General features: G+C 44.7%; 1 protein-coding gene across 1 annotated transcript; it reads right to left on the bottom strand.

Annotated features, from left to right (window-relative positions):
* Positions 1 to 176: 176 nt before the first annotated feature.
* TNNI3K (TNNI3 interacting kinase) lies at positions 177 to 27,264 on the bottom strand. The gene is made up of 25 exons (XM_064429260.1): positions 26,343 to 27,264; positions 25,657 to 25,765; positions 24,254 to 24,339; positions 22,643 to 22,740; positions 22,030 to 22,140; positions 18,483 to 18,581; positions 18,043 to 18,181; positions 15,473 to 15,617; positions 15,281 to 15,385; positions 14,413 to 14,507; positions 13,673 to 13,822; positions 13,061 to 13,147; positions 12,622 to 12,678; positions 11,513 to 11,605; positions 11,370 to 11,427; positions 11,061 to 11,255; positions 10,618 to 10,722; positions 6,687 to 6,739; positions 6,476 to 6,528; positions 5,197 to 5,329; positions 4,295 to 4,404; positions 2,710 to 2,769; positions 1,935 to 2,104; positions 922 to 1,001; positions 177 to 814 (listed from the first exon to the last, which is right to left on the bottom strand). The coding sequence occupies exons 1-25, from the start codon at positions 26,380 to 26,382 to the stop codon at positions 744 to 746; spliced, it is 2,502 nt and encodes an 833-aa protein (XP_064285330.1). The 5' UTR covers positions 26,383 to 27,264; the 3' UTR covers positions 177 to 743.
* Between the last annotated feature and the right edge of the window lie 646 nt (positions 27,265 to 27,910).

The raw sequence follows: 27,910 nt of genomic DNA, 5'->3' as shown, positions 1-27,910 counted from the left end.
CCCAGCAGCTGCTGGTGGAAATGGAGCAGCACCTGAGACATGAGCCCAGTGGAGCAGTGGTAACACTGGCTGGTACCAGGGGCAGTGCTGGGACAGCTGTGACAGAGCTGTAACAGCTTCTTCCCATTCAACTTTTCAGCAAGTGAAACAGAACAAATGGAAAACAACCTCTAAGCTTTACTTAGTGCAATCTTCCCCATTTTTATTGCTTCAGCACTGTTGGAGTAATGACAGGTGTGTCATTGAAGCATTGTCAGAGCCCACCATGCAGTCCTAGCTCATGTCTGTCACACTGCTTGAGGCCTCTTTGCAGGCCTGCTTCAGGGATCATGGCTGGAGGAAAACAGCATCCTCAACAACATCACAGAACCCTGCCATCAACGGGAAATACCAATTCCTGCTCAGCCAGGAAGGCAGCTCTGCCTTGGCCACACAGACAGTCTTACAGACAACTTTTGTTAATTTGAAAAAAGACCCCAGAAAATAGCAGAGTGATTAATTCTGTAATTGCTTCTAGAGGAAGAGTTCAACTTCTGCTGCTCTGCCCTGTTCTCTTTTCTAATGCCCCATGGTCAGAGCTGCTGCTGCAGGGCACGGGGTGGCCAGCTGAGGCAGAGGCAAAAGCAGAATGCAGGACAGGGACATTTGCCATCAAGACTAAAGCTGTTCAGTCCGGGGATGCCAGTGTGACACTCAGGGTTCCGTGGCGGTGGCCGGGCTGGGGCAGGCGGATGCTCCCTCCCTCAGCTGCTGTCCTCCAAGCTGCTGCTGCAGGAGTGGAACCTCATGGTGCTCAGGGGGTCGGACACGTACCCTGCAGGAGCAGAGAGGGTCCCTGCAGCTGGCACAGAGTGCTCCCTGCCCCGAGTGCCAGCACAGCCTGTGCTCCGGGAGCTCGGGGAGCACTCTGCAGTAGCTCACCGTTTTTGTCCACGGGTGGGTACTGGAAGTTCCTTCTCATGTCATCCAGAGACAGGCCCTGAGATGGGGGTTGCCCAGTGCTGCAATTTAAACAGGAGGTGTCAGTTTGTAAGACTGATGATGGCACATCTCCAGACCATGAGAACTATTTTTCCTGAGTGGAAGGAAGGAACAGTACCATGAGGCATCAGCCTGGGGCCTGGCCACAGCAGTGCAGTAAACAAAAAGCAAGAAAAAGTCATGAACAGAGACCATGACCCCCAGGCATGCTGGCACTCAGTTACTCTTCTCAGAGTAACTGCCCTCAAATACCCCATTGGGGGCTTCACAACTCTCTCTGGATTGCCATCTTGGAAACAATTCCAGGCATCAATCCAGGGTCATTGACATGTTTTTTATGTGTCAGTGCTAAAAGGTTCTTGCAAATACATTTCTCAGGCAAGGAAGATGGTGGAATTATCTTCCAGTCAGAGACCAAATCCACTGTCCTGCCAACCCTGATCCTGGAGATGACGGTTGCTGTGTTTGCCATTGAAACCAGTTCTCTGAGTGGCAGGATATAATACCTCAGGTATTTACTTAATGGTACAATAATATAGAACCCATATGTGTCCCCGCCTTAAAAAACACCAGGAGTTCTTCTTACCATTCTGTAGCCATGAAATGAGTGATACCCACTTTTAGGATGTACCCTGGTAGGACAAGTCCCAGCAATGCTGACTCCCACAGACCTCTGTCAGGCTCTTCCTTACATAGCTGTCTCCTGTACCTGCTGGAAGGCTCTGGATTCTGTCTGTCTGTCCATCTATCCCTTCCCTTCTCATCAAGGACACTTTCACCTTCCCCCGCCGCCCTCCCAGTGGCAGCCTGCGCTCTGGGATGGACAAGCCGATGGCCTTGAGAGCGCGCAGCTCCAGTGCTCCCTCCTGGCCCTGGCACGGCACCTCCCAGCAGCACAGGCTGTTCCTGTGCCCAGCCGTGCCCGGGAGCCACGGGGCCGGGCTGGCACGCACCGCTGCGCCCAGGCCGCGTAGGCCCGCGCGTTGAGGGCGTACTCCAGCTCGAAGCGCGAGCGCAGCGCGGCCACGTGGCTGCGGCCGGGCCCGCCGCGCGCCGCCAGGCAGTCCGAGGACGACGACGGAGACAGCGACCCGCTGCTGTTGCTGGAGGCTGGAGACATTAACTGGATTAAAAAAGAAAAAAGGAAAAGTACCATCACGGCATATTTACAAGTCCTGTCTCATCTCTCTCTCATAAGTCGTATCCTCTTGTTTAGCAACCCCTTGTGTGAGGACGCGAGGCTTGACTCCATTTTCATCAGAAGGCTGATTTATTATGTTACATATTATATTAGAATACTACATTACAACTATACTAAAAAGAACAGAGAGAAGAAGATCAGAAGGCTACCAAGACAAGAATAGAATAGGAATCAATAACAAAATCCTGTGACTGCTCACAGCCTTGGCACAGGTGGCTGTGGTTGATCACTAATTGAAAACAATCCACATGGACCAATGGAAGATGCACCTGTTGCATTCCACAGCAGCAGATAGTTATTGTTTACGTTTCTTTCCTGAGGCTTTCACACCTCCTCAGGACAGGAAAAATCCTAGCAGAGGATTTTTCATAAAATATCATAGCTACAGTATCCCACTTTTCCTTGGACTTTTCCAGCAGCTCCAAAGCCACCGCTGTCCTTGGCTGCTGCCACTGTCCCTGTCCCCACTTGCACTCCCATCTGCTTGCACACACACAGACCTCCCCTGCTGGTAGCCGAGTCCTTACCTCAATGTTGCACAGACACTCCTCCAACTTTGTGACAACTTCTGAAAACTCTGGTCTGCCCTGTGAACACACCAGGAAAACCAGAGCTGGGTTAAAAATGGAAGGGGGCAGATCTGATGTGATTAGATTGACACACAGGGAATGGATGAGCCACAGCCCCCATCATTTCCCCTCTCTGAATTTCATGGCATAGCTGTCAGTCTGTTTGGGAACCTGATGAAATCTGCAAGTTCAGTGCTGAGATACCACATGAAGACCTGTGTGCATATGAACTTTAACTGCAATTCATCTCTTTTTCTGTAACAATTAGATTTGAGCTAATGACGACTAGATCACAAAAAAACTATCAATAAATTATTGGCTCTGCTCTTTACGTTGACTTTCTCTTTGCCCATGAACAGGACTTCAGACACAGCAACAGCAGAGATGGGCAGTGGACAAGTTCCTGGCCAGCCTGTCTGTATGGCCAGAACCCTCCCTCCCTTGTCCATGAGAGTTGCATTTAATACAACTAAATATTTACTTCTTTACAGAGCTCAGCCCTAGACCTTACGGCAAATTCTCTGGCTCTAATTAAAGCTCACAAATCCAATTAGCCAATGAAAAAGGTTTCTCAGGAGATGCTGCTAATCTTCTAATCACCAGCTTGCCTTTGGAAACAGCTGCTGTCAAAAGTTTCTGGGAAACAGATGTTCAAGTACCTGATAAATAGAAACAGGGACATGGCACATGGGAACTAGTTTTCAGCTGGGATGAGCCTTGAATGAAATGAAAGACAAATAAAAGCATACATTTTCTAACTTGGAGGCATTTCATGGCCATCCAGCAAAATCTCTGTAGGTATACCCATTTTTTGCCTTTTTTTCCTTTAAACTGAGCAGACCTTGTGGAGAATTTTGACCTGTGAACACTTGTTGAGCCCCAAAACTCACCATTTTTCCATAACAAATAGTAGCAAAGCAAAATAGAGCCTAATAAAGAACAGTAGCAAAAAACTCTTAATAAAGATAATTTTGACAAGTTTTTGCTCACATCTTGTGCAAAGTTCTGGCCATCCATGGGCTGATTGAGCAATCAATTGTTTTATAGTTCTGTCCTGAAGCTCTAAAACACTGGCAAGATGAAGTGACATTGAAGTCATGCTGATGGGTAACAAACTGCACTGGGACTCTGAAAAGATGGTTTCTCCTTACAGGGGCTGACTGGCTGTGGGAATGCTGACAAGACACAGGGACTACACCCATCTCAGTGCCTGCTTAAGTCAGCGCTTTAATATGACACCTTATTAATGAATTTAAAGTGAATGTGGGTTACATGCTGTCATTAACCATTGCTTACAAAAGTCTGAGAGCAGCAAGGAATTTTCTACTCATTCTGTAACAGCTCAACTCATAATCAGCATTACATGATTAATTAAGTTTTGTTGAAAGGCTAAATGTTAATTTACTTTCCTCCTCAATTCACCAACTCTCCTGCATTTCCTGACACACCCCATTGTCTGCAGTGACCCTTCCCACAGAAACTGTGATTTTGGGGGCATCAGCCAGAGCAAAGTGCCCATTTTCCCTCTGCTGGGGGCACTCACCTCAGGACAGGCGTTCCAGCCCCTCATCAGCAAGGCAGAGATGGGCTTGGGGATGGAGTAGCCGATGGGGGGGCGGATGTGGTGATAGGCCATGTCTGCTGCTGCTGCCGCTGCAGGGGACAGCCAGAGACACCCGTCAGCACCTGTGCCAGGAACACTGGTGCCAGGAACACCCCTACCCACTGCTGAGACACCCGTCAGCACCTGGGGTCACACCAACCCCAGGAGCACCCCTACCCACCGCTGAGACACGCAGCAGCACCTGGAGTCACACCATCCCCAGGAACACCCCTACCCACCGCTGAGACACCCAGCAGGTGCAAACCTACTGCTGAGCCATCCAACCAACGGATAAAGGCTGGATGGAGGCAGGAGGTTAAGGAGGCTTTTTGCCATCAGACCAAGAGCAGACTGAGATGCCCATCACTGTGGCCACAGGCCCGCCTCTGGTCTCAGGTCGCACAGCAGTGAGGGTCTCCTGGCAGAGGGGGCTGAACCTCCCTCCTTGCCCATGCTGGTTCTGACCACGTCCTGCAGCACTCATGACCCTCTTGTCAGACATCCAGGGCTCAGAATCTCAGGAGTGCAAAGTGCAGCCCTGGAAATGTTTCTCTGCTGTTGTACACCCCCTTCCCCCTGGTTTGTGGATGCTGTCCTGAGGCACACAAGGAGATGTACCAAGGAATGGCTCTGCAATCCCAACAGTCATGTGAGAGACAGACACCCTGTAGTTAGTCTTGTTGCTAGTCCTAGACCTAGATAGGATAGTTCTGTGCTCTTCACCAAATGCAGTATCTCAGCACTTAATAACACACTTCAGTATGATATGGGTTAAAATTACCCAGTGTAGCTACTTCTCGACTTCAGAGAAATTTAAAATATTAATTCATTGAGCATGTTACCTGGTTTCAGGTGGGCAAAGGGAATTTCCCCCGTTAACAGCTCCCAGAGGCACAGAGCGTAGCTGAAGACGTCGGCTTTGATGGTGTACCTTGTGCACTGGGTGAACACCTCAGGGGCCATCCAGCGCAGGTTCTGAGCACCAGGGAACAGCAATCACACATTAGCAGGCTTTGCTTCCCCACACAAGCACCTATTCCTGTATTTGTATGTTGGTTTTCCTTTGTTTCCGTATTTCCTGCCTCCATCACTCCATAAAATAATTGGTAATCTGCCAGGAAAAACTTTCACCTGGTTGCAAGATCATGTCAGTGTGTTACAGTGCATGATATGTAACTGCATTAGCTTGGTGCTGTCTCAGGCCCATAGACCAGGCTGAGCTGGCTTAAAACATCACAGTAGGGTGAGAATAAAAATAGAGCCCCAGGCTCAAGGTCTGGAGACCACATCATATGGTCTGAGAGATATATGTATATATGCCATATAATTGTAATTAACTACTGCTCCAGCTGGCAGAAGTAAAAGCTGACAATGGCTGCATTGGGCTGGGGCCTGCACACCCCCAGTTGTGAGGCTGCTGCACAAGCAACTCATCTCCCCCTGGGGTAATGGGCTCAGGGTGGATTTTTAGAGTCCTTGTGCTCCCTACTCTCTGCCCACACTGTGAGTGCCACTTGTGAGTGCTAAAGAGCTGCCTGCCAAGGCCTGGGGTAGCACCACCCATCCTCTGGAACTGCCCCTCCATCCCATCCCATCGCCCATCCCATCACCCCTCCCGGCCCACATTAATAGCTGGGATGGTGTGAACACTCCTGGCCATGGAGTGACACACAGGACACATCTGGACTCAAACCCATGAAGACAACAGCTGTCTTGTAAATCTGACTGTGAGCAACAGGCTGTGGTGAAGAAAAGAACTGTGAAATAAGGGAACCGGTGCTGAGGAGCTGTTAGAAAAAGGAACCACCTGCCAACAGTGTGTGAGTGGGAAGAGTGGATTAAAAATAACTCTTTAGTAAGGAATTGGAGCAAGAAAGCTCCAAAGACAGCCTTATAAAGCATTTTTTTCTGCTGCAGATGTTATATATTTCCTCATCTCTGTTACTGAAGACAGAGGAAAAAAATAAAATGAAGACAGAGAAACATTGAGAGAGATTGAATACTACACCTGTCCATCTATTCAAACAAACATATTTCCATTGTCTTCTTCTGCTAAACTGTGTTTGCCTGTATGTTTGATATTAATTATGTGGAACAGAAGAAGAAATAAAAGAAACAAACCCCAGGTTGTTTTGTCATGTTGTCTTCATCCAGGGATTGCAGAAATCGAGATTCTGAAACAGAGCAAGAAAAAGAATTACTCTCAGGCCAACACACTTATCATACAAAAGTCCTACCTTAGGTACAATTCCACAGGACTCTCTCAGTAAGCACATGCTTAGTTTTAGAGAATTTGGGGTTAATTTATAAGTGTTTCATAAAAACTCCTTACCTCCAAAATCAGCGACTACTGCATGACCATCCTCATACAGGAGAATATTATGACTGGGGGAAAAAAACAAACTATAGGTAATTGTTTGATAGTGTCTTAAAGATGGTGAAAATGCTATAGTTTTTGAGTCATAGCTAAACATTTGAGTTCAAATTACCTCCTTGGATGGCTAAATGTCTATAGGCATGATCATATTTACTGTTATAAAGTACACATTACCCCTGAGAGGGCAAGCTGGCCTTTGATTTGCATGCAACAAATCCAGAGAGACTTTTAGAAATTGGCAACAAAACCACAGGGTTTGAAACAAAATAGAAACTTGGGGAAAGACCCACAAGCTGCTTTAGCTAGGTCACAAGTTTCCAGTACCTCTGGAGATGAAGATTTCCCTGCCCCAGTCACTACACCTTCATGGCATAGGGTTTTGGAAGGGCTGAGCAAATCACAACATAAGGAATGTGGACACAACAATGCTCTCAGAATAGCTATCAAATGCTGACTGAGCCAAGAAAATTCAGAAGAGTGAAAAGTGTATGAAAACCAGAAATGTAAAAGCTGGCAAGAGTTTACATGAGGAGGAAAAATTGAAGTAATATTGATGGTCTCAACAAAAAGCACAACTTGTTCATATTAGAGCTGTGGATACAAACAAGAACAGTCAAGTGAGGAACACAAATGTTACCAGATAACAATCTTAGGACAGAAAAAAAAATTAAGCTTTCCCAAGCAGGACTCCCACAAATCACTGTCTTCAAGATTTCCACCTTCACCTAAACCCAAGCCTTGGGATGATAAATTCAATCATAAAAATGTAACCATGACTCTCTTGATTTATATTCAATCTGATTTTAGCTCTCATATGTACTTTCCATCAAAATATTGACGTGATTTTAGTATGACATGTGGAATTGTTTTGAGACCCACACCATATGCCAAATGAAAATATGAATCAAACACAAGGCTGAACTGGAGAGACTCTTGAAGGCTGTGCCCCAGGGTGGGTGTAGGTACACCAGCCATACAAAGCTACAGACTTTGCTGTGGTCTTCGCTCAAATTCGGCCTCTGTCAGTAGGGACAGAAATTATCACCATGTCTCAATGTGAATAAACTGCACTGAGCCATAGCTTCAACTTCAATCTATTCCAGGATTGTGTAGACTTGAATAAATCCAACTTGACAAGTCAAGACATAATGAAGACCTAGGCTGACAGCTTTTGTGGAGAAGCAGAGAAATAAACTGAAATTCCCTTTCTCCTCATGGCATGCATCAGCCTTTCATAGAATCACAGAATCTTTGAGACTGGAAAAGAAGTCTCCAAAACCTCCAGGATCACAGAGTCCAAGCTGTGACCAATCCCCAGCTTGTCCCCAGCCCAGAGCACTGTGTGCCATGTCCAGCTGTTCCTTGGACACCTGCAGGGATGGGAAATCCACCACTGCCCTGGGCAGCCTCTTCCAATGCCTGAGCACCCTTTCAGTGAAGAAATTCTCCCCGATGCCCGGCTTGAATCTCTCATGGCCCAGGATCTGACCCACAGTGCTGAAATGCTCATCTTGGTGCTGAGTGCATTGATGGGCATATCTGGGAGCAGGCAGCAGGCTCTGGGGGGGTTTTGTCAGACTGGCACCTCCAGGGAGCACTACAGTTACTGATTTTTCTTTTTTATTACTGATTTTTCTTTTTTAAAGTAAAAAATACACCCCACAGAAATAAGGCTTGGAAGGTCCATCTTAAAATGTTGTTATTGCCTCAGTTGCACTTGAAAATTTGAAAACCTCAGATGAAACAGGTAATTTTAAGCTTGTGTTTTGAGAAATACAGCAAGAAAAATTCAAGCTGAACTGAGCTGGCAGAAGACTAATACTGAGCTCAGCAGAATCAGAAATTAATTGCCTTCTGTTAAGGTCACACAGAGATTGCAGTGGTGAGAGCAGGCATTGTTCTCTTGATGAAACCATGGAAGGAAGAAAACAAGATAAGACAGAGGAGTGTGCAATCATCCTGGCTTTGTGAAAGGACATGGTGCTGGGGTCTGCCAGGCACGGGGGCTTCTCTCTCCCATGGCAAGTGACAGGCTCAGCATGTCCCTTTCACAGAGATTCGGGCCATTAAAAGATCCTTCTGCCTTTAACGTGCTGTGGGTGTAATGAAAAGCAATGGATATTTTAAGATTTCACAAGGGATATTTCAACAAAGAGGAGTCACAGACTCCATCCTCATTACCACCAGGCTGCCATCCTCTCTTTCATCTCCCTCACCAAGCAGCTCTCAGAAGTGTTCACACATAGTTAGAGTCATCAAAAGCAGGTCACTCACTCAAAGGCTTCCTCCAGCCATGTTCAGCTGTTATGGCTTAAATTAAATGGATAATAAAATGGTCTCTCTTTTATTAAAGTGCTGTAATCATTGTGGCTGCCATCCCTCACCATGGTCTAAGTGGCAATCAGTTGATGCATGTCACCATTTCTGATGGCTGTCAGAACTGAAAAGCAAAATAAAACTCCCAATTATTCTTCAAATGGAAGGATAACCCCTTTTCCAGGGTAGAGACACGAAAGATTAATTTTCTTCTCTATTCTGTCAAGTCATATTGCAGGTTTATTTAATGCATTATATGCAGTGCATTAGATTTCAGAATTCACAAAGGTGGTTATGAGTTATGCAAAAATTTAAGGTAAAAAATATGAGGCTCCTGTGAAGCCACTGGCAAAATTTAACACAGAATTTCACTCTTAGTCTTTCTTTTAAGCCGTTGCAAAGATTTTCATCTGGTAATTGTGCCTGTGGGTTGGTTGGGACTCATGCTGCAAACATGACTCCTGCTCTTGCACTAAACTTTCAGAAGCAGCACACATCAATGGCACCAACAACCCCAGAGCACATTATCTTCTGACCCTGACAAATATGATCTGTGCGACTGCTGTGGAGCTTTCTGGCTCTCTAGGAGGATACTGGTTTGGATTTTCTTTTGAGGAAATCATTATTTAAAATCCTTCAATGCAGAGCCATTCTGCTAAGAGCCACCAAGGCATGGAGCTGCACTGTGAGGTCTCAGCCTTGGCTGCCCTGGTGTGAGCCCTGGCTCCCTAGAGCAGCTCCACAGGCTGCAGAGTCAGGCATGGGGCTCTTGGCTCGTGCCACTGCCTCAGAAGCAAGGCTGTCCCCGGAACAACACAGGTCTGTGGCCTGGAAGGACTGGGCAGGGATGCAGGGACGTGGAGGAGGCTCAGAGGACAGTGGGGGATGCCACTCCTGCCTGCCTGTTGCTCTCGAGGGCTGACAGAGCTAAGAACCACGTTTTGACTTTAGCAAAAGGATAATTTGCACCTCCAATCCTGCAATCAGCACAGCTCAGGTGTTCCATCCCCTGTTGCTGCAGCATGCACAAGACTGTTTCCACAGCTCGAACAGAAAGAACAGGCTTTTCCCTGCAGACACCGAGGCCTCAGTGCTCCCACTGGGACACACCAAAGAGATGGATGAGTGCCCAGTCCCGTGCCAGATCCCAGCTCCCAGGGACAGCAATCAGAGCTGCTGGTAGCTGTAACAAACGAGCCAAGCAAACCGAGAAACACACCAACTCCCTGATTGAGGGGAAATATTTACAGTAAAAGGGACAGAGCAAAGCGATGGAGATGGAGTGATGAGGGAATGTGACCAAGTGCCCTTTGACAGACTGTGTTAGGCTGAAACTCAGCACTGGAAAACAGAGATTCAGGAAAACAAAGAGATGCAGGAAAACACTGTCAGTGGCTGCAGCCTTCCAGGACAACCACAGCTCAGCTATTGTGACTTGTACAGGTTTGTATAAACCCCTGAGATTATTTTCAGCTGAGTGCTAATGAGACACTGGGGTTGCAGGAGACTGCACAGTGTCCCTTTGAGCTTTCATGTTGTCTAAATTTTTAGGTTAGAGACAGAAACTGACCTGTTCAGATCGCGATGTATGATGGGCTGTGTGAGATTGTGGAGGTACTCCATGCCTTTGGCCACATCTACAGCAATGATTAATTTAGACTGCAGATCAAGAATTCTGTATTTTGTAAAAAAAGAAAAGATTACTTCCAGTTAATAGACAGTTGAAAAATGTTCTGATCTGTAAATCATGCAACATTTAAAACTGTTTAACATACAAAATAATGTTACATAATCTATGTAAAGTAAATCTATATACTGTAAAATAATGACAATAACAAGTTTGTGAAGACTTATCAGTTTACCTTGTACACCCAATAAGCTGAACCAAAGCTCAGCATTTTCTAGGGTGTTCCTTTCTCTGTTGTCCTATGCTAAAATGAATATTTACATCGGATCAGGTTCCCTGCTCTTCCAAATTCTGAAAGCAGGCCCGCTTGTGGGTGAAGGCAATACCTCTTCTGCTCATGGAGCAGGGAGAAGAGTGATCCCCCAGAGATGTACTGGGTGACAATGGCAAACTGGCTGGGGTCATCCAGGCAGGCTCCCACGAACTGGATGACGCAGGGATGGTTCAGGCGGCAGAGAATGGAAACCTCGCGGCAGAACATGTCCACGTCCGACTTGGAGCAGTAGGTGTTGGCCCGGTAACTTACAATTGACACCAGAGGAAGCAGAAGGCAAAGGTATCATAAAATATGGGCTTTTGAAATGCTTCAAACCAGGTGATTGACCAAGCAGGATGGAAAAGCCTGACAAACTTACCGTTTGATTGCAACGATTTTATTTCTACATCGTCCCTTATAGACTTTTCCAAAAGACCCTAAAATAGTTTAAAATAAATAAGCTCAAATATGTTTGTTATGAACATCAAACATTTAAAGTGAATGCCGTTTCACTTCTGGTACCTGAGCCAATAATCTCGTGGAACTCTATCTCAGAGAGCTGCAGGTGGAAGTGTGATGGCAAACTAGCTCGGAGGAGGAGCACATCAGCCTTTTCTGCAAGAGAAACACCCATCCTGTAAAACATGGCTAGGGGGAGGACCGAGCATAAAAGCACTGGACGTCAGAACTTTTGCAATGGGAAAGCTGATTTTTGCTGTAAATTGACTGCTAATCCTGCTCCCTGCTACAGCAAAGCCCAGTGACAGACACATCCTTGCAATGCCACAGGGCACTCCTGGCTTCAGCACCTGCCAGCCATCAGCACTGTCCCGTTCCCAAACTCTGCCTGCACCATGGGGTGGTAGCACAGAATTCCTTACATGGAGAATTCATCCCTTCTGTCTGTGCAGCCAGTGCTCATTGCTGGGGATGCTATTCCAGAGACGACTGGCTCTTGGTGACATGTGGAATCTGAACTTTGCAACTGAATTTAGTTGTTAAATGTCTCTGTCTTGTTGATCTTTTTAGTTTATTATTATAAAGTTCATCACAATATTTCTAAACAGAGCATTTTGATGCTGCTATGTAAAGGATGTAAGGATTTGATTATATTCAGAGTGAATATTTAAAGTGGAAAATTGAAAGTACCACAAAAAAGAAAAAAAAAAAAAGAAATAACTTAAAATACCCTAAAATATTTATCTGAATGTTTCAGCTGTATTTGTTTCAGAACAACATAAATTATTAATTATTTCTGGACAGAATTTTTGTTATAAGGATAATTCAGGCATTCTATGGTATGATTTAAATGATACTTATTTGCATTATTGGAGAAATGGGTATTTCATTAGTGCTATTTTTTTTTTTCCCACATCACAGCCTTTCTTCAAAGAAATAAAAAAAATTACATATATTTTTTAAAGTGAATGAAAACAAGGCAAATACAGGAATTGTCATTATACTGAGTAACAAAGCTAAGTATATTGTTTTCTAATATTATCCCAGGGAAATGGAACAATGTACCATAAAAAGTCCAGGATTAATGAATCCTGTGCAGGATGTTCAGGCTGACAAACACATTGGATCAAAGGACCACAAAAGTTAATGTTTTCCCTTGCCATTGCAAATACCTTTTGTCATGCTTTTAATCTTCCCCAGGGGGGATGGCACTGACACATAGGAACCATCTGAAATAAAGAACAGAGTGAAATTAGGGAGTTCAACGACAACATAAGTGATGGTGCTGATAAATTAATGAGTCAGTGATGCCAGAAAGAATTAATAACAAAGGGTGAGAATTCAGATAAACACACCAACACATCTGAGGGGAGTGGTTTGGGATACAGCTCATTTTCCTTACTGTATCAGGCACAGCAGACTGGGGTGTTGCATGGCTGCAGCCTCGAAAGGAATTTGTGTATGGCCAAAAAATGGTGAGTCCCATGACTGTGATTTTATTTGTGCTGGACAGGACTGACCCAAAGCTCTCTGACATGGGTGGAGCACTTCCAGAGGTTTCAGCAGTCTTTGGATCAGGCCCTTTGAATAAAACGATTGCTCAACCCATACCTCCTCCAGGCTGGGAGTATTCATTGCAGGGGGATTCATCCTGAGGTCTCTTGTAATGCTTCAGGAGGGTCACAATTGCATCGTGGCCTAGGAAAGAAAGAGAAATACAAGGATTTGCAGGTAACTCAAAAGAATTAAAAAAAATTAATTTGTACGAAATCGGGGGATTTTTAAAAAATGTAAAACATGACTAAAAATATGCAAATACATGATGATGCTAATCTAAACCTACTGTGATTCTAAATTGTACAAATATGGGAAATTTCTGCCAGTAGAAACAAGCATGTTATTTTCTTGAGTCCACCTACTCCTAAAATGTAAGATATGGCAAAGGAAAACCCTGCTGCAGAAATCCTGCAGTGGAAGTTGACAATAATCTTTGGTGAGCTCTTCTTGAGTTTGTGCTGGATTAAACTAATGCTTAACAGAGATCTGAGATGACAAATTGAAGGGCTGGTGTTTATAACCCTTAGTGCCTGGGGAGCAGGTGGTGGGAGCTCTGTCTGTAGGCACTGGCAGGTTATTCTGCAGCATTATCTCCTTCCCAAGGTGCCCTCTCCTTCCTGCACAGCCTCTGTGGGTTTTGTAGCAGAAACTGGAAAATTGAAATACCTTTCTCATAAGCCCACATCAAACAGGTCTGCTCATCCTTTTCTCCACTGGACCTGCTGGGATCACAAGCTACAAGATTCATATCAGCTCCGTTATCCAGCAAGAACTGCACAAGGCGAATGTGGCCATGGTAGCAAGCACAGTGCAATCCTGCAACATCAGAGAAGTGTGGGGAGCACAGCTGTCAGAACATGGCAACGGGACTGCAGCAACAACTGTAAAGTGCAAACTGATCTCCTCGATAAATAAATATGTTGTCAAAAAAATACCTGAGGCAAGAGGTGAAAATGAAACATTAAGGCTGCAAGAACCAATCTATTGCCTCTGCACAATGTGCCACCACTTGCTCTGCCACCTGCAAACCACATTTAACGACTCTGTATGTGAGAAAATCAAGTGGAAACAAAGGCAGCTTTGTGTACTGGGGACAGGAAGGTGTGCAGCCCTTCAGACACTACGTTCCAGAAGCCTATCTCTTTGCAGAATAATTTCTAACACTACTTAGAAGCCTTAATATGTGAGGAACAGTTTACACCAGGTTTTGTTACTCATATACACCCTAATGAGCCTGATACATCCTCACTGAAGTCTTATCACTTCTATGCCTCCAGTAAAAATATTTCAAAAAAGCTGTGCTCTGTCTGAAAGGTACTTGGGTGCTGGAAATCCTGGTGGTGTATGGCTTCCCAGTATTTTGGTGCTGGTATGTACCCTCATACACAGTAATATGGTGATGTTACCTGTGTGCCCATCTCTCCCCTGATGATTGATGCTTACAACATTCTGGTCAAGAAGAAACTTGACAAGTTCTATGTTCTTTCCATAGGTGCAAGCACTGTAGAAGTAAAGGGAGTGGTGAGTGCTGTACTCTGTAAAAGAGGTACTTTGGGTAGCCAAAAAAGAATTACAAAGAGTTAAAATGCAGTAATAAAGCATCATTAGAAATGTGCAAATGCATGATTAATCCACCAGAGCCTATTCATTTTTATTGTTTCAGAAACATTCTAATTATTGCTGAATCACTTAATTTTGCACAGTTGTGCAAACCCTCTGTGTTGCAAAGTGGCTCTTAAATAGCCCTTTACAAAATTCCAGCATGCCAGCAAACAGTGTTCTGCCACCTGGTTTCTCGTTCAGAGTACCAGGCTCCAGCAGGCATCCAGGTGGAACAAGCTCTGATCCCAGCTCCCAAACTGGGAAAGGAGAGGAACCACTGCCCAACCAGGTGTTGGGGAACCTGATTCTGCTTCTGCCTCTTGCTTCATGCCCTGTCACATATCTCATGACACAAACTCACCCTCCCTGTGTAGCTCCCTTCTCGCTCTGTCCCTCACCTGGCTGCTGGGGAGACATTTGTGATTCTGGGTGTTGTGAGACATTTGAAATTCTGGGTGTTGTGAGAAATTTGTAATTCTGGGTGTTGTGAGACATTTGTGATTCTGGGTGTTGTGACATATTTCTAAATCTGGGTGTTGTGAGACATTTGAAATTCTGGGTGTTGTGACATATTTGTAATTCTGGATGTTGTGAGACATTTGAAATTGTGGGTGTTGTGCTGCACGTATGTGTAAGTGGAGCTCCACTGACAATGGCATTTGAACACCTCACCTGTGGAAAGCTGTTTCACTGAATATGTTTTCTTTAGTGAGACTTTCTGTTCCTGAGAGCTGAATTATTTCCTTGACCACTTCAAACTTCCCATTGTAACAGGCACTGAAGAGGAAGCCAGTACAGAGGTGTTAGCAAAACCAGCCTTCCCAAGAGCCCAAACCTGTCCAGCCGCTGCTCCAGGGCACTCACAGGTGTAGAGGTGTGTCTCCATAGATATTCACCACGTGGGGCTGCACCTCGAAGCTGCTCTGCAGTAAGAACTTCACAATGTCATGGTGCCCAAATCGAGAGCAGAAGTGCAGAGGCACGTGATCTTCGTTGTCCTGAGCATTCACTGCCGGTTGACCCAGAAAAAGACCACAGAAAGGATTTTATCCTTAACACAGTGTGTCTGGGATTGTTTGGGATATTTAGTAGAATTTTATGTGTTATGTCTGTGCATTTTGAAACTTCCTGGAAAAAAAATATTTGTGGACGTATTTGTTTAAAATTGAAATATCTGTGATCTTTTGGATATCAAACCCACATTGCTCTGTGCCACCTGCAGTGCAGAGTCAAGGTGATTTTCAGAACCTGGAGCATGACTGCTTTCTTCCAGCTGCAAACTTATTGAGTCTTTTGACAAAGCTTTCCATGAAGGAAACATGAGTTATAAATGACCCTTAGAAAGAGCAATTTTGAAGCAAAAGTGAGATAATAACAACACCAACAGAACTGGGAACGGCCAGGCAGCACAGAACTGCTGGCATCTACCAGTAGTAGCCAAATATTCCAAGGGCAGTTGCATAGAGTGTCCCCGGGGGATGTGTGACCTGCAGATGGGAGTGCTGGAGGCTGCCAGCTGTCATGGAGCACATCCATGCCAGGGAGCTTCTGCCTGCTCGTGGGATGGGCAATCGCTGCGGCTTTGGGCTCACTAGCGAGTCACATGTGTTCAAAGAAACAGTTCAAGTTTGTGACCCCAATTACTGGTCTGCACTGAGCAGTGCCAAATTTATTCTGGTTCTTTCCCCAGTTCCTTTCATTCCTGGGCACTAAAGACTTTTCCTCTGCTGCTGCATTTACAGCAAGTTTCAAAGTGTGCTACTTTAAGAGCAAAAGGCTTCCCGCTTCCAGTCTCCCTTTTCTTGTTTTCTGTGCTGAAGATTTTGAGTTTAAAGAAAAGGACCTAAAATGGTGCCCCAGATTCTTTTCTTTTGGAATAAACTCTCTAACAGAGGGCAAACCTCCCACTGCCTTGTCATGATGAGAGAACGTCTCTTTTTCCCCCCCTGTATTATAATTATATCAGCCCAGTGCACACACATCGAGGCTGAAACACCCTGAGCTCTCTACTGAAAACAGCACACACGGACCTGGCTGTGCTGCTTCCCTGCATGCTTTTTTATTGCAGGAGGAGGATGTGTGATTGCAGGCAGGACTCACAGAGAACATGGTAAATTGATGTGCTAACGAGCAGTACGTTTCCAAGCAATGGACTGATACTTCCCAAAAACATTTCTGTCTCTTACTCTGAGGATAAGAAATTAATTTTTAAATAATTTGGAATTTGCTCAGTATTTCACAAAATTGTAGAATGGCCTGGGCTACAAAGGACTTTGATCTTTAAGCCAGGGACACCTCCCACTGTCCCAGGTGCTCCAGCCCCAGCGTCCAGCCTGGCCTTGGGCACTGCCAGGGATCCAGGGACAGCCTCAGCTGCTCTGGGCACCTGTGCCAGGGCTGCCCACCCTGCCAGAGAAGGATTTTTTCCTGGTCTTTAATCTAACCCTGCCCTCTGTCAGTGTGAAGCCATTCCCCTCGTCCTGGCACTCCAGGAGTAAATAGTCTCTCTCCATCCTTCTTTAAGGCTCCCTCCAGGTACAGGTAAGAATCTCTGCACTGATAAACATGCCAAAAATGTGACCTGTAAGCATTTGTATGCCTTTGTGGGTGTGTCAGCAGTATGCAGGGCACACACGTGTCACAGCAGTGGAGGAGAAAGGCTGGAGTGGGGCACATTTTGTCCTTTCAGTGTCACTGAAGCAGCAAAAGGAGAGGGAACAGAGCAAGAACAAGAACCCAGCAGAACCGTCAGCTGCACACTGACATTAGCCACAGGAGAAAATATTTTAAATATTATGTTAATGCAGAATATAAACAATGAAGTGCAATGTCCCAGCCTGAGTGACATCACTGTGAGGCCACCTGGACTAAGAACTCACCCCATGCCCAAAGTGTGCTGAGAGACTTTTGTCCAGACCATCAAGTCTTCACACAGGAAATTTCTCAGACAGAAAATGGCCCACGGTGAAGAGTGGGAAGTTTGTGGAGCATAATAAATCATGTGCTAAAAATTCCCCTTTTCTGTGGAATTTTGACTTCCATATGAATTATTTTAAATTAACTGCTGCATAATTTTGACTTAAAATTGTTCTCCTGTACCTCATTCACTAGTTCTCTCTGCATTTGAGTCACTTTGACTACAGATCCCCACCACATGGCCACATATTCCCTGCCTGGATCAATGTCTAAACAATAATCCACCTCTGTATATTCATCTTAATTTTGTTTTCTTCCCCTGTTTTTCACCTCTAACTTATTACTGAAAATAGAGTAAACGTGAGATGATAAACCAGCATACTTAACCAAGGAAATCTTTCCAGCTGCTGTTTTCTTGTTTCAGTTGTCCAAAGATGATACACAGAGTATGTGTTAGAAAGCTAGACTGTGTCTAGAAAATGCAGTGTTAAAGATGTTCTTTAAATATCCTTTCTTACCATCAGCTTTGCTTCCCTCTTCCATCAAAAGCTTTGTGATGTTGAGAAAGCCTTTGGCAGCAGCCAGGTGCAGAGGTCTGTCCCCAACTTCACCACTGGCATTCACATCGGCTCCAAACTTCAGTAACAGGTGGGTTACCTAAATATTTAATTAGGGTTAATTAAAACAGCACATGAAAATAAAACTTTGAGAAAACCAGATACAATAGTGCATTGGGTAACACTATATGTGAACATCTCTGTAAAGTTAAAACAGGGAGAAGAGATTCAATAGAAAACTCATTTTCAAGTGACATGTCTACAAAAACATTAAAATTCTCAAAAGCAAGCACACACTCATTCTGAAAAACATCCTCAGTGGCGCATGGACAGCAGAGCACTCAGCAGAGCAGAGGAAGAGCTCAGGGTGCCCCAGGCAGGGCTGTGCCTGCCCCAGTCACCTGCTCGTGGCCGCAGTAGGCAGCGATGTGCAGCGGCGTGAAGAACACGGCGTCCTGCACGTTCACGTAGGCCCCGTGCTGCAGCAGGATGTCCACAGCCTGCAAGGAAACCAGCACCAATGCCACCACAAGCACTCTGCACCTATCACCTGTGCTCAGGTGGTAAAACAGGACTTGAGACCTCATGCCTCCCGTTTAAAAAATGTAAAACAGCCCCAAAAAAATGAGATAAAGGTGCAGAGCTGGACACAGCATGTAAAAGTGATTAACTTACAGTACTTGAACTGAACACTGAATGTCACTGATGCTTTATAAATGAGCCTGAAAATCTGGGTGCCACTGAAAAACCTGATTTATGAAGTAAGAGGCACAGAAATGGCTGTCTGGAAATTCTCTCTCACAAACAACCTTTAATTTTCTTCTAGCCATTATGAACAAAGAGCTGTAAACATATCAGAGTTTTTAGAAGTGAAAAAGTCACACAAAATGAAAGAACCTTTTAAATCTAAATGTGTGAATGTAAATCCTCAAACATGGAAAGATTTCTTTGTATTTTAGAAGAGAAGAGCTCTTTGGCATCAATAACGAACCTTAAGTGCTTTCTTTCAAATTTCTACTTTTCTGGTGCCTCAGAAGGCCCATTTTTTTTCAAAAGTTATGAACTCTCAAGAAATGCCTTGCTGCATAGCTGCCAAAATAGAAGCCTGAATGAAACCACTTTGGGTTCTGCTCTGAAGCCTGAGAGGGGTTTTCTGAAGCACGAGGGAGTCCTTGGGCTGGGGATTACTGCAGAAGCTCTGCATATCAGTTTGATGGGTGCAAAGTTTTGAATGTCAGGATGACAAAAGACACTGGACCATGAGTCATGACAGGGTGAGGAGCTGGGATTAAGGGCTGCCAAGGATGGGGCAGGGACAGCTCCTGCACTGTGCTGCTCACACAGGTCCTGCCCACCGAGAGCCCCTGGAGGAGGGCAGCAGTGCCAGCTGTCACTCTGCACATCTGCCACCTGCTCCCTTGGCTGAGACCCCCAAATCACATCAAATGTGCAACAACAAGGACAGCCAGTTCTACCCATGCAACTCTGGAGTGCTCAGAGAACACAAACTCTTCCCCAGCAACACCAGTGTACAGAGATTGCTTCTTTACAGAATTGCAATTATACTTTTTTCATAGGATTGCCTGAAGATATTTTCTGCATAAAGTCTGTGCCCTGACGTATGTAAATGTATCCATTTCCCTTTAGTTTTAACCATTTTTCTATGGCATCAGCTATGATTTCCCCTGGAGGCAGCACTGCAGGGCCAGGTCTGATTATTGCCATGTGTGGGGGCTCTGCATCCTCCCTGGAATGCCCTCAGTGCTGCATCCCTCTCGTTGTGATCCCCTCGCCCCCTTCACACACAGTTAGAATTTCCCTTGCTAAATGTCATGTGCCTTGACATCCTTTACTGCTGATCTCAAAAAAGCATTTGACTACATAACAAAAATCTGAAGAAAGATCCCCTGAGATCTTTCTGCTGGCTGTCCTACCAGCTCAGCAGCAGGCTCTCATGGGATGGGTGGGAATGAGCTCAGGTGCTAAATAAAGAACACACTCCATTATTCAGTTAACACAGTGGATTCCCTGCACTGTGTTTCCTGTGTCTGGCCAATTTTCAATATCTTGGTGGCCAGAGATGGGAACACAGAGCCAGCCAGCCAGCCAGGGATTTAATGGTTTGGGGGCTTTCAAATGATTAGTCTAAGACATTTTCCAGCAAACTACCAAGACAAAAGTGAAGTTGTAGCTGCTGTCTCTGAAAAGAGATGTTTGGGCCTGTAGCTTTTACACTAATATGACTGAAATGTCTTTGGATCAGCCTGATTTTAATTTAGCCATGAACTGTGAGGCTGTAATACATGCAGGGATGTGACCATAACTCCAATTAATAACTCCATATTCTCCTCAAACTGTTTGGGAGCTGAAATTAAAAATTTAGATTCATCTAAAAGCTTTCAAGGTGGATCTTCAAGGTGAAAAAAGCCGTGTTGAGTGATGTGGATCCATCCCTGATGATGAACATAAAACTAGATGGGTTTTGACACATTTTCCAGGCTGTAGCAGTGGCAGCCGTGCTTGCTGCTTTGTGATCCCCTGATAAATAGAATTTTGTGTGCTGTACTAAGCAAACTCCACTCAAGTGTAAATGATGAGAGGGGTACACAGACAGGCTTGATAGTTTCTGAGACAAGATATCTTTCTAGGAAAGAAAAAAGGAGTCTTAGAAAGCACTGAAAGCTGTCATAGGCATCACAAGTAGGAGGCTATGCTGGAGGGATGTGCAAGGATAGAAATACTTCAGAAGCTAAGGAGAAAAAAAAAAAAGATTTTTATCCTCAGGAGACTGACAGTGAGAGAAGGTGAACCCAGGGGACGTTCCCAAGCTGCAGAGAAAGCAGCTGGGTGGGCTGGTCTGAGGCAGCCAGCAGCATCCCAGTGGGGTTCACACCAGCACAGCCTGGAGAACGAGGGGAACTAATGCTTCCCTTCTCCTTCCACAACCAAATGTTATTTTAAAACAATACTTTAAACAACTTGCACAATAGTCTTACTTTGAAATTTTTCTTAAAATTCTCTTACAAAAGGTTTATGCAGAAGTTTTTTGAACATTCAAGTCAATGATCTGCACTTCAAAGACAATTAATTAAGCTACTCTTAAGGTTAAAAGGAGCCCACAAAAACCCCATGAGACAGACATAAGGACTTTGTCTTTTGGAAAAGGGCAAAGGATAAAAACTCATCCTTATAAGGGGGTTTTAAAAAATTATTCCATGTTTCCATGAATATTAATGAAATTGTGGACAAAACAAGGTACTTTATCTGCCAGAGGGACTTCTAAACTGACTGAAAATTTCACAGCTGTGTAAAGAAGGAAAGCAAGAACTTGGATTATAAATCCTTGGTTCCCAGAGCAGCAGATGAACCAAATGAGTTTAAATATATAGAGTCCCACTCCTTTTATGGAGGTTCTTCTGATACAGAGTTGATAATTCCCAAGGAAGAAATAAGAACTTTCAATACTACTAAGAGTTTATTTCTTATTGAGTTAATACTGTTGGGTTGTGAGCATCCTAGACTTGCCCATAACCTCAGCAGGAGCTCAGGATGTGGGAGCAACAGTAGGTCTGCCTTTGGCAATTACAGCAGATGTTTTAGGAATTACTTGAAACCCCAGAGTGCTCAGAGAAGAGCTCTTTGTACTGTCCACAGAGGAGACATTAAATACCTGTGAATGAGACCATCCCAGAGTCAGGGCTCAGGTTAACAGCTCCACCATAATTCTGCACAGAACTATCAGAGTCAAAGAATCATCAGGGTTGGAAAAGACCTCCAAGACCTATCAAGTCCAGCCTTTGACCTGCGTCCTTTTGTGCATGTTTGTTCAGTGTAAAAAAATATGCACAGACATGATCTTCCCAAAATGCAGAAAAATTAAACCGGTTCTGTATTTTGTTCTGAAAGACAGCAGTGTCAGGCAGACGGCCTGCCAGCAGCAGCACGTACCTTGTGGTGGCCGGCGATGGTGGCGACGTGCAGGGCGGTCAGCGCTCCGTAGCCGACCTGCTGGATGTCAGCCCCGCCGTGCAGCAGCGCCGTCAGCAGCTCCGCGTTGTCCTGGGGGCCAGGATTGACCCTCAGCATTGCTGGGACAGGCTCTCACAGCTCCTGAAGGGAGCCCCACCGGCCCTGGCTCCCCGGCTGTGGCACTGCTGGCCGTGCTGGAGAGGGACCAGCGTGGGCCAGGGGCTCCGAGTGCCACGGGAGGCTGGCGAGCTCTGTCCCAGCACCAGGCCTCTCTCTGTTGCTATACTGAGACCCTGGGTGTTAAAAAAGTCTTATCCTGATTTTATGGTGGCACTGGACAACTCCTCTGTCTTGAGTTGCACTGGATGTCTCCACCAGCCATTCCAAAGCAATATCCTACCCCATGGATGACCTGCAAAAGCACATGCTGGTTCCTGTGCACGGGCTCTTTGTGGGGCAGTTTCCCATGCACCACAGATGTGAAACTTACGTTTTCACAGAAATAATGACTAGAGAGCTCATCTAGACAGTTCAGACAAATCAATTGCTCAGCTCTGATTTCCTGTCACTAATTCTATTTAAAATAATTTACCTTATAAGCTGCCAAGTGCAGAGCTGTAAATCCATTTCTCGTTAGCCTGGATGGGCGCAGCCCTTTCAGCATGAGAGTTCTGATGTGGGATTTGTTGCCTTTACAGAGAAAAGCAGAAAAAAGACAGTTACAGGAAAGAACATGCAGATGAGGTCAAAAGCTCCTGCGTGAGTTTGAAAGCAGAGAATAGATACCTTGACTGCTGACCTCAGGCAAGTAGTAAAATATATATTTGGAAACTTCACAATGATGAGGTTGATGGAAATATCTCAATGGCCAGGACAATTGCAGGTCTGGCCACATACCAGCTCACTATTTGTTCACATTTTAATGAGGATTTGGTGAGGGTAATTGAGCTTCTAGAGAAGCCAACTCCTTCAGCATCCAGAGCATGCTGCAGAGAGCTCCATGAACCAGAGGGTGCTTCTGGAACCTCTGGTTCCTCAGTCACTGAGCTCTTCTGCCATCTCAGAACTGGAGCACTGCTCTCCCTACACAGGGCATCCTTACAAGGACAGTCATTTTGGGCAGTGCTAATGTGGGTCCATTAATGTGGCCCAGGCCAGGAGCTTTGCTCTGACCTTTCTGACACACAGTGAATAAATACATAAATTCAATAAATTCATCTGCCTTTTGAATACTTGTGACAGTAGCCAAGGACAATGTCAGATCTAGTGGCTCTTTGCCCTCCTCTGAGTGTTCACAGAACTAATAATAAGTGTGTGTTTTCCTAAACTTCCTCTCAGCTACCCCAACTGCATTGATGTTCCCATGTATTAATGCATCTTTGGATAGGATCTTGCACTCAGAAATGACAAGTAAAAATCCACTCATTTTTCAGTAGTGCAGGATCAGGTTGTTCCTCATGGTGAACATCTAACTAAGACTGATAAAATCATTTATGCATGTCATTAGTCAGTACTTTGCAGAGCTGAAACCTCAGGGTATAAGTCTCTGCCTCTCTCAGCCAATTTCTGCTGAAAATTGTATAACAAGAGCAAAGCAAGTGCAGGAACTAATGACTTTTTTGTGGATAACAGAGCAGCTGTGTGGATCCAAGTGGAAAATCCTACCATTAGTATGTTTGTATGAGCATCCCAGAACACATCTTGTCCTCTTCCCTTGTGCATTCTGATGTGCTGTCTGGAAAAGCCCTATCAGCTGATGTTTGTCACTAGGGCTTTTCAGTTATTCTTCTTTTAATCAATGTGAAATAAAATACAGACATTTTCATTACAGTAGAAAAGTTGGTGCTAAAAGTATGGCAAAGTGCTGCTACAACAAGGTCCCTGTCCTGGAGCCTGAGCCAGGGCAGAATCCAGAAATGTGGAGGCAGAAATGCTCTGTGATGGGTTTGGATTAAGGAACGCACACAGAAGCAATTCAGGATGGGCTGAACACCTGCAGTAAGTCACGCTGCATCCTCCACAGAGCCTGGTCAGGCTGAAGGCTGAGCTGCTGGCTCTCTGTGGCTCCATGCAGCCCTCTGCCCGGCAGCTCGGAGCCTTGCTGAGGGCTGCCGCTCCAGCTGAGCTGTTCCCCGAGAGCTCGGAGCTGCTGCCAGCCAGAACACCCCGTGCTGGAGGCAGGCGCCCTGCCCCAGACACCTACCCCCACACACGCAGCACAGGTGCAGCAGCGAGAGCCCGTTCTCCGTGCGGTAATTCAGGTTGACTTTGCAGAAGGCTTCATCAGAGCTGAAAAAGGGATTTTACACATGATTACTTCTTTCATCTTCCAGCACCGCTCCTTGCGTGTGGGAAACATTTAAAAAAGAAATCTCAATGTAATTTTTTTGAGACACAAGGCTGAGTTTATACCCAGTTTACAGTCTGTAAATCTAGAAATACTTTACTACTATCAGGTTGAGTGGTCCAGATTTATTGTTTTCTGAGAAATCCGGCTAAGCAATCACAATACGTACATTCTAAATTTATCGAAATCAGGGGAAATAAGAGGAAAGGCTCTTTAAAAATATAAACAATCCATATAAACTCAGCATCTCTATTAATGTAATAATAACTATGATATATTTTTAAAATATGTGTATTGATTTTAAAATGGTGAGTAGGACATGCATAGAGCAGGAGCTGCCTTGCTAAATGAAAAGAATAACCAGGAAAAGCATATAAAAAATGAGTTTATACTTCCCAGATGAAATCACAGGGTCAGTGATCACTGTGATGCTTACAGGTGGTTAAATGAGACAGTACTTGGACATTTTAGCTTTTGTCATTAAGCCTTGTGGGTTTCCTTCAGCAAAGACTGATTTGTTAGTGATCCATCAGACACTGCAAGTAATTACTTTTCTTGAAAACTAAATAGACCTACAGTTAATATTGCTTTGGAGAGCCTCAATTTTGGCCGGCCCATAGAAGTTTCCATTCAGTATCAGCACACCCATGACCCTGAGTTTGCAGAACACTTGGATTTGTGTAACTATAAACCCACCCTGAGGCAGGAGCAACCATTACACATATTTAACAAGGTTACAATAAAAAAATAATGTGTCAATACTTTTCTCAACTGATTTCCAGTCTGTGAGCTGGGAGTTTGCAGGTAATGAACACGCCTGTGTTACTCAGCTGGGTGAGCCTGTGTGTGAGCGTGTGCTATCCTGAGAAAACCAATACCATCCTAACTTTGAATCCACTGCTTTTGTGTTTGCTTACAGTGGCACACTTCAGCAATATTCCTGGCTGCAGAAACACATCAGCAAAACTGAAAAGTGCACGGTCAAATCATACATTGTACTAGAGCTAACTATTTTACCAAAGAATATAGGTGCTTGTTGTAAAATATTGGCATTAATAATCAGCAGCCACTAATTTTGGTACTCTGCTGGGGGGCTCTGCCCAGCACTGTGATGACATAGTCCCAAAAATAGACACAAGGAACATGCATTCCACACAGGAGAAACTCTGTCCACATAAAACACCTGAAACTGCAAATACTGTTTGATAGCAAATAGTCATTTTAAACAAATCAATAAAGAGATTCACAGAATATTTTACCTGAAAACATGCTTTAACTCTGCCAGCTCCTTTTCCTTGATTTGCAGGTCGTCCTCCAGCCGCTCCGTGACTGTGGCATAGGATTCACTGACTTTCTTCTTCCATTCATCTACAACAAAAACTTCAAACTGATAAAACACTTCAAAGCACAGAAATAATAATGTCGCCAATGTAACAAAACCACTTGATTTTTAAACACCCAATTGTACAATTTCATATATATTTCTATTAAAGTTTAAAATATTACAACTGTTAAACTGTTCCTGCTGCAGCCAATACAGAAACATATACAAGGATTTCAGAGGCAGTGCATACATATTTTAATATTAAATAATATTCAAGAAAAAACTTAAAGTTCAGGTTACATTTGCTAGTTCTTTTTTCCTCAGCAGACACACAGCAGAAAAAGGTTAGAGATTTAAAGATTTTTCTCATTAAGTATGAGTTAAATCAACATACTATACAAGTTACTATGATCTTATATAATTGCCCAAATAAACTTAGTTTAGCAGCTTTTTTTGGCTTTTTTTGTCTTCTTTCACAGCCTGTATCTGGGTTAAGTCAAGAACAATACCTGAGCCTTGAACTCAAGAGTAAACCAGGAATGAGTTATCTCCTGAAATACCATTTGCTCCTTGCTGATGGATGGATGGCACACTGCCTGTAAAAAAGGTGACATTAGTTACCCGTGCAAGTCTGGGTTGGTCTAGATTTATAATTTCCCATTTGTCCAATTTATCTTCTTTGTTTCAGCAAAGTTCTTGCAGTAATATGATTCCCTGTTCAGGGGCAGTGACAGTCCTGCTGAAAAATACTTGTGATAGTCTCTGGCTAAAAATAAACATTGTGCCAAGAGGAATGTCATGCAACAATAGCATGGAGTGAAACAGCCTGTGCTGTCCACTGAGCTAAAGCCATAGAAACACCCACTCAGCTTGCTTAAAAATCTCCAGTTCATTCCCACACAAACACTTGCCTCCATCTGTTGAACACTTTACAGCTAGTGGGAAGTGGTAATTTGGCAGCTTGCTAGTGGTTTTGTAGAGAAAAGGGAGTTTGAGCACCTGAATCCCAGGTGTCCTGTGAGGATCCCCAAGGAGTGCAGGGGGTCCCTGGCTCAGAGAGGCCAGGGGTCATTGCCACTCACAGCCCCCTGGCACTGGGGGTGGCACTGGGAGCATCTGGGTATGGCACTTAGGAAGGGCAATATGTAATCAAAGTGAAATGCAAATATACACACATAAATATTTATATTTATATATTTATGTATTTAAAGTGTGGTGATTGACCTTGGCAGCTGTTCTGTGTGCGAGTTCTCATCTCAGTGAAGGATTTCAGGCAAGCAGACAAGTTAACAGAACACACATCTCTAAAACCTCCCACACGCTGCAGCCCACTGTAACAACCTTGCTGCCTCGGCAGCTCCTGGCACTACCAGCCTGTCCCTTTACTTGCACAAACTTACATACCAACCCAAGGATCTGTTTCAGAAGAGTTTGAACTCCTGGCACTACCAGCCTGTCCCTTTACTTGCACAAACTTACACACCAATCCCAATCCAAGGATCTGTTTCAGAAGAGTTTGAACTGCTGTCCCATTGTATCCTGCCAGGCACCAGCCTGGCAACTGATTCCCACATCCAGTCGCCAAACAGCTGGGAGAGCTGAGGTTTTACATGTCCTTCACAGGGAGGGTTTACAGGAGTAAAACAGGAGTCTTTATTTCAAATTAATCAGAACATATCCACAATTAACATACATCCACATCTATCATTTACTTGAAGAAGCTGTAAGCTGCTCCCATGAACCTCATTGCCATTCTGGTGACATTCAGATATGTCCCAGGAAATGAAAAGGGTGCTAAAAGAAAATGTGTGTTCTCAAGAAGAAAGTGGAGGGAGCCTGGCCCTTGTAAGGGAGCAGGGGTTTGCAGTGGCTCCCCCGTGGCAGCAGATGAACAGTGTACAGCAGCACTGCGCTGTTATTTTTGCTCTCACAACAGAGAGGCCTTTGCGTGGGGGCTCAATTGCAGAGAGCAAAAAACAAAGCTCTTACATCAGAGACTTGGGAACAAGAAGAGGCTGAACTTGTGAGCTCGAGCAAAAACGCCCTGACAAGGCACGAACATTGCTCTGCAGATCCAACTGATCCTCTTAGCTTACTTCCTCTCATCAGCTCCCCAAATCCTTCTGGCACACATTCCTCTCAGCTGCTCATTTTTATTTCAGCTGCCTTCCCTTGTGCTCTTTGTTAAG

This window comes from Passer domesticus, chromosome 7 (assembly GCF_036417665.1).
Source record: "Passer domesticus isolate bPasDom1 chromosome 7, bPasDom1.hap1, whole genome shotgun sequence".
Classification (NCBI taxonomy): Eukaryota; Metazoa; Chordata; class Aves; order Passeriformes; family Passeridae; genus Passer; species Passer domesticus.
The sequence above is the reverse complement of the archived record's forward strand: the minus strand, read 5'-3'. Positions and strand labels throughout refer to the sequence as shown.